At 37.5% G+C, this 7,851-nt stretch overlaps 1 protein-coding gene across 1 annotated transcript; it reads right to left on the bottom strand.

Annotated features, from left to right (window-relative positions):
- Window positions 1–1,711: 1,711 nt before the first annotated feature.
- LOC118800893 (olfactory receptor 1571-like) lies at window positions 1,712–2,704 on the bottom strand. Its single transcript, XM_036561056.1, has one exon. It carries the CDS (start codon window positions 2,702–2,704, stop codon window positions 1,712–1,714), a length of 993 nt encoding a protein of 330 aa, XP_036416949.1.
- Between the last annotated feature and the right edge of the window lie 5,147 nt (window positions 2,705–7,851).

Here is a 7,851-nt window from a genome sequence, read left to right as displayed (position 1 = left end):
ATTATGCCAACTCGAATGCTAGCACACCAAATAGCATGCAACAGATAGCACATATACCATTACAACTGCACTCATTAGTATTTTGTATTTGTACTGCTTTCATTTAAATAGAGGTCAAAGTGGATTTACAAATCACTGCTTTGTTTTTATCTGCATTGCTCAAATTGTGTTTGTACATGCCCCATAACAACCCTGAGGGGTGATATTCTACCTATCTTCATGGTATGGTGGAAGGAGAGATTTGTTTGAATGAAGTAACTGGGTAACACTTTACAATTTGGTTCCCTAGTAACCTTGTAACTATGTGTGAACAAATCTTGAACAAATATAGTAATTATCTGTAAAAAATAACATGTTATGATTCATTATTAATGAAGAAACATAAGGAGAAACGGGTTGTTCCAGCAGTAGTTACCATTGGATAAAGTACATTTACAAAACAAATGGACAGATTGACTAATATAGTAACATGCATTAACTGATATAATAACTAAGGTTACTATAATATAATAACAAATATTGACTAATATAGTAGCAGCCAGTAACATGTTACATAAATCACTAAGACACAGAAAATACACTGTAAAAATGGCTCATCAGATCAACCCAAAAAAATTACTTCATGTGGTAACAGATAAATTGGCTAGTTTTATTCAACCTAAATAAATACTTTGAATGATTCTTTCAATGTCATTTTTTGAGTTGAATAAAACTAGTTCAACTGTTTGTTACCACGTGAAGTAATTTTTTAGGTTCATCTGCCGAGACATTTTTTTGCAGCGTATTAATAACAAAGTATGTGTCGTGATACTTCATAATGGAATAACAAACATGAGATGAAGGAAAAGTAAGATATATATTTAATGGATAAAGTGAAAGATTGAACAATACAGTAATAATCCATGTGCTTCAGAGGGGCCTAATCTGAAAACGGAATGAGCATGTTTTCATATCGGAACAGTCAAGCAGCATGTCAGGCTTTTTTCTGTGCTGATCATTCTGGGCTGTATATCCCTAAAGTACTTCAGTTAATTAGGGAGGTTTTTAAAAATCTTCTTAACTAAAGTCCTACCATGCAAATGAACTCAGACACAGCTTTGTGATCAATATATACAAAGCACAATATAACCATCTGTTTAACTCACTTGATTTTTGTATGAAAGCCCTTCTACAAGTAGGAGAAAAAATGTCTTTTTCTTTAAGGTTCAAACTGTGAAATCTAAATTAAATATAAGTAATTAAATACTTACTCAAGATTTAGACTTCAGAGGTAATTTGAAAAAAGAACACCATGCACAAAAGACTCCACCTGCAAAAATCAGCTTTAAAGTTTATTTTTATATTGTATTCTGTGTTTCTTGAATTGTCAACTGCTCCTGTAAATAATGTAAGCAGAAACTGAAACCTTAAGTACCGCCACAGGATTTAAACATATTTTATACAATATTACATTTATACACATTTATTTAATTTTTTTCATTTAAATATCTACCTGAAAGCTAACAAAAATAAATGTTCTAACTTCATTCAGATCTATTAGTTTACAGTACATCAAACTACAAACAGCAATGAGGATGTTCAATTAATAATAAAAAAGTAAATACAATACCAGCCTGAAGAAATGCCTTTGAGGCTTTCAGCTCTGTAAAAATATACAGTGGAGAATTCTCTTCTTTATACCAATAGATTAAACTACAGTTATTATACCATTTTAATTCTTCACATCACTTTTCACAGGATCTTCCATTACAAAGTTTACCTTGATTTGTTTGTAGAGTACTTTAATAGACTGCAATACCTCCTCTGTCTTCAGAGTATATATGATGGGGTTTAACATGGGTGGAATTGTTTGTGCTAGAGCTGAGTTGATTATTCTAGTGTTTGGATGTAGGTATGTTGCACCAGCAACCATATAAATGCTAAGGATTGGTAGATAATACATGGCCACTAATATGAGGTGGGAAGTGCAGGTATTCACAGCTTTCATTCGTTCAGCACCATGTGAGATCTTAAGCAATGCAACACCAATACAAACATATGAGAAAGCTATCAGTATCAATGGAAGGCAAAGCACAACAACAATATAGACTTTGGCCATAATGGAACTAGGAAAATTATCATTGCAGGCTAGTCTGTAGATGGGACCATGATCACATAAATAACTGTCAACTGTAGTAGATCTACAGAAGGACAGTCTGGTAATCAGAGCTACAGAAACAGACATAATAGTCGCAGAGATGATCCACATAACACCAATGATCAGAGTCATTGTGGTTTTGGTGACAATAGCATGATACCTCAGAGGAAAACATATAGCAATTACTCTGTCAAAGGACAAAGCAAGCAGAGTAAAGGACTGCATTATTATGAAAAGAAAAACAATATAAAAGCTTGCCAGGCAGTCCTCATAAGATATGTACTGGTTCTCACGCAGAAACATGTCTGCATACTTTGGAATAACAGCAGAGCTTCCACACAGATCAGACAAGGCCAAGTTGAAGACAGCTATATACTTTGCTGTGTGCAGAGTGCGTGTCAGGTATATAGTGCCCATTATAAAAGAATTCCCTAAAACAGTCACAGCGTACACAAAACACAAAAACACATAATAATATTTTGCATATGGCATGTTATACAATCCACTGATGTAAAATGTTGGGGGGCGAATGAATGTTGCATTCTCAAGGGACACCACAGAATTCATGTCAGGAGACTGGTCTTAAATAAAATGTAAGAAAGAACAGTTCTAGACCCTTCAAACTGTTACCAAACAATAAATCTTTAAAATATAAATGCAAATAAAAATGACTAATATAAAAAATAAATAAATGGCAAATTATAATCTGTGTGATACTAAACACATGAAAGAAAAACACAGGATGTTAAAAACTGATACAATACCATTTGCAGCAGGACAAAAACTTATGGAGCAGAATTTCAGGAGTGATCAACACATTTATAACTGGCCTATGTGTACGTCATCCTCAAAAGCACACCTCTGAAAAAATACAAATCTCTATAGACAAAGTTATTTGCTAGATTATAATACGTTCTCTCATAAATTAAATCAGGACAGAATGATTGTGGATCATGATTTTTTATAACTGTGTCTGCAATTTAACTACTTCAGAAGTGTTTAGAGTAAGAAAGACACTCAGTCAGATCTGAACTGAATGGTTTAATTAAACCCTGCCTTCCAGTCATCCACATTTAGCCATGTTGAATGCTTTGTGTCAGCTTAAATAGAAGCAGCAGAGGAAAAAAGGTCAAATGTAGAGGGACATTTTTTGTAAATAAAAAAACAAATCTCCTTGTAAGTTATTTAAAAATTTATTTGTGATTTTTTTTTAAAAGGCCGCTGCAACCTTTATTCTGACACACACAGTATGGAAATGCAGATTCTGACAGAATTTAACTCATATCCAAAAGGTCATAGGATCATCATATTTGATGCCTTTTTGATTGAAAATATTTCCTGGGCTTTTATTGTTGCTCTAATGACACTGTGATGAGCACACTGAATGCACATTTAAAATTGTTTTGTTATTTGTTATATAAATAAGAGCATTAATTATGAACTACCTGAAGAGAGGGCAATTCTGAGCTTTTTTCTATGGACTTTAAGCACCCTGTGATACTCACTACGTCATGGGACATTTGGCCAATCAGAGGACAGAGACAAACACAAAACAAGGAAGTGAGAACATGGCGGGAGAGAGAGATATACCGGCATGGTGAATGAGCGTGGGCAGTTTCTCCCTTGGATCTATTTTCTCTGCTTTTTGTTCACTGTTTGCAGTTGTGCGCACGACTTTTGCTGTTGGTAACTTTTTTTTCCACAAATGCTAATCAGAGTTGGACAAAGCAGTAACCACGGACTCGCACTGCTATTAAAGCCGACGAGGAGGTGAGCAACCTGGCTTGGAACTCGAGACTGCCATGTCTCTGTGCGTTTATTGCTCACCATTCTCTCCCTTACATACTTCTCGCTTGTGGAACTGCATACGCTAAAATACGGGATTGTTGAATCCCAATATTGATGTTATTGCCAACGAGTGAACTGTATATATTGTATTTGTATGTTTATGTACATGTGTATATACATCACTTTTTTGGGTATTTAGGGGAGGAAACACTTGTAAGTAGATCATTAAATACTGCAGCTGCTGTGGAAAATTGAGCTCAACTGAGAGTGATATATTACGGTGCCCTGACCTTAAAAGGTGTTTGTAAGAGCATTCCCTGTGGAACCACAATAAGCAAATCTCTCTGTATCACGGTTCCATTTATTAAACGGTGTGATAATACAGGGTGCATTTCACATATGGTGGCCCATACGGCGAGGTATTCTGGCCGTAAGGTTCTCTTTTGAGCTCACTTCTGCACAGTTTAAGCATATCAAACACATTTTTGATTTGTTGTTATTTGTTGTTTGGTTGTTTTGTGAGGCTGGTCACATACAGCATACATTTGGGGGTAACAGTTTGTTTAGCTCATACCAGGCTATTGTACATTGCTAGCTTTGTTCCTAGCTTTATTTAGAGCAAAACTAATACATCAGTAACATCTACACTTGTAATGCACACATAATCTCAGTCATATACACTTACATACCTTCATAGGTTTGTATACCTAGGATATCCAAGGTCCTCCTTTTCGCAAAATGGAGGTGGCTGAAGAACAAGATAGACCCCTTCAGCATTTAACAAAGAGGCAGCCACGTGGGGATATCACTGAGGTTTCTAGCCTACTTGAACAGTTATATTTGGATGATCTGAAACTATCTGTTGCCCAACATGAAGATGATGATGATGATGATGTTAGCAATAAGCTTGGCTTGTTGGGAGAGAGACTTCACAAACTCACTGAGAGAGTAGAAGCATTAGGACGACTTAAAGATGTGGTTGATTCCTCCCTCAGTGGGGAAGAAGGGCTAAGAGAAACGGTCTGCAAACTGTCTGTCAACGGGAAGGAGTATATAGATGAAAGGTTTAGCCATTTTGACCCCACAATTGTTGACTGTCTCCATCGTCTTGATCGTGTGTGGGAGGAAAAATTGAGAGAAACCTCATGCAGATGCTGCGGAAGCTTGTAAAGCCCCTCACAACATCCACCCCTGCTGTGAAATCATTTCCCACTGAAGCCAGCTCTATGGCTCTGAGTCCACCATCTGTACCACCTATTCGTATGGACTTTCCGAAGTTTGGTGAATCCACAAGCTCATCTGATGTCACTCAATGGTGTATTACAGGGTCCAGCTCGAAGTTGGTGGCCGGCCACAAAAAGCAAAATTAAAAACTGGCCTATGTTCAAAACTGCCTTTTTGGAAGCTTTTCTGTCAGAAGATTATACTGCAGAAATCGAGGAGCAGTACCATGCCATGGTGCAAGCCCCAAACCAGAGGCTAAGAGATTTTGCTTATGACTACAGGGCACTTTGCTTGAAGTGGCACCCAGAAATGCCAGAGGCCCAGAGGATTCTCAACGGCTGTAATCCTCGGCTGGCTAGTGGATTAAGGGGTATAGTATCAACAGAGTTGATCAGCTCATCAGGACTGGATCAATGATAGACAAAGATTGGGCTTTCTGAAAAGGCTACTGGAGCAGAGTGCAAGACGTCAGCTCAGGAGAACGCCAAGTCAAGAAACCACCAAAAAAGGGTGGGGAAAAGCATTTTGGTGACGGCGATCTTGCTACAGTGCAAGGAGTGCCCTCTCTTCTCATTGTCCCCATACAGAGCCAATGGTGATGCTGTGTTGGACACTGGCAGGACATACACATCAAGTTTGTAGGACACATCATGGAGCTTGACAACTAGAGGAAATTTGCCCACTGCTTTGCTCTCTTGCCCATCTGCCATAATAAATGCCTGATTTTCACAGCACAGCAAATCCTCATTTTTTCTGGCAACTTGTTTCCACAAGCTTTCCTGCATAAGTGTGTATGTCCTGTGGTTTTAGTCCCAAAGCCAGATGGTTCCTTCCGTTCCTACCGATGGTTCTGTTCAAACTGTACACCTCTGACTTCAGGTACAACACAGAGTCATGTCATCTGCAGAAATTCACGGATGACATGGCCATTATGGGGTGCACAAGGAATGGACAGAAGGAGGAATACAGGAAGCTGATGAAGGATTTTGTTGACTGGTGTAAGCTGAACCAGCTGCAGCTAAACATCAGTAAGACTAAGGAGATGGTGCTGGACTTCAGGAAGTCCAAACCTGCCTTGTCACCAGTCACCATTGCTGGAGTTGATGTGGAGGTGGTTGGGACATACAAATATCTGGGTGTGCACTTGGACAACAAGCTGGACTGGAGCTGTAACACTCTCACAGTGTACAAGAGAGGCCAAAGCCGTCTCTACTTCCTGAGGAGGCTGAGGTCTTTTGGTGTGTGCACTAAGCTCCTATGGACATTCTTTGAGTCTGTTGAAGCCAATGCTTTATTCTATGCTGTTGTGTGCTGGGGCAGCAGCATTAACAAAAGTGCTCTGAACAAAATAAACAAACTTATTAGGAAGTCTGGCTCTGTTGCAGGAGTCCAACTGGACTCTTTGAAGGTTGTGGCAGAACTGAGGATGCTCAACAAGCTGTTAGCCAACTTGGACAACACCTCACACCCTCTGCATGCTACACTGCACTAGCTGTGCTGTGTTAAAGAGCGACATGTGAGATCTATCTTACCCACTGCTATAAGGCTCTACAACGAGTCTTCTTACTGCAGAGATGGTACTGATATTCTGCTGTCTGGACTGTGCTGAAGATCACTATATCACCTCTCATGTTAATACACACTGTGCAATATATCATAACTGCTACTGTAATGACACTCTCACTGCACACTTTACACTGTAATATTGCAGCAACTCCTAGTTATGCCTATACTCATTGTGCTTTTAGACTACCTCATACCACTTAGTGCCTGCTGTCATGTAAATACAACAAATCTGTCTTATATGCTATGTAAATATGCAAATAGATATACTTTTATTTTATTTCTCTTGTACTTTAATGTATGTCTGGATTTATTTCTATTTTCTACTTTTCTGCATAGTACATGTAAGTTTATGTGCAATTATACGACTTGCTACTGAAACACCGCAATTTCCCTTCAGGATCAATAAAGTTCTATCTATCTATCTATCTATCTATCTATCTGTAAATAGCTAATTTTCTTTTACTTAATCGTTGCCTATGTTGATCTCTTTTTGTGATGTTATTTGCATGTTTCCTCTTTTTCAGGAATTGTCAGGATGTAGCCTTAAACGACAAGCCACACTCTTCAGCCCCTTCTCTTTCTGTATGTGCCTATGTGTCCTTAGGTTGTGAGCTATTCATAATATTCCAATGACATCAAACAATCAATAAATAACATGTTATGATTCATTATTAATGAAGAAACATAAGGAGAAACGGGTTGTTCCAGCAGTAGTTACCATTGGATAAAGTACATTTACAAAACAAATGGACAGATTGACTAATATAGTAACATGCATTAACTGATATAATAACTAAGGTTACTATAATATAATAACAAATATTGACCAATATAGTAGCAGCCAGTAACATGTTACATAAATCACTAAGACACAGAAAATACACTCTAAAAATGGCTCATCAGATCAACCCAAAAAAATTACTTCATGTGGTAACAGGTAAATTGGCTAGTTTTATTCAACCTAAATAAATACTTTGAATGATTCTTTCAATGTCATTTTTTGAGTTGAATAAAATAAAGTTTATTTTTATATTGTATTCTGTGTTTCTTGAATTGTCAACTGCTCCTGTAAATAATGTAAGCAGAAACTGAAACCTTAAGTACCGCCACAGGATTTAAACATATTTTATACAATA

Source organism: Colossoma macropomum, unplaced genomic scaffold, assembly GCF_904425465.1.
Source record: "Colossoma macropomum unplaced genomic scaffold, Colossoma_macropomum, whole genome shotgun sequence".
NCBI lineage: Eukaryota > Metazoa > Chordata > Actinopteri > Characiformes > Serrasalmidae > Colossoma > Colossoma macropomum.
The sequence above is the reverse complement of the archived record's forward strand: the minus strand, read 5'-3'. Positions and strand labels throughout refer to the sequence as shown.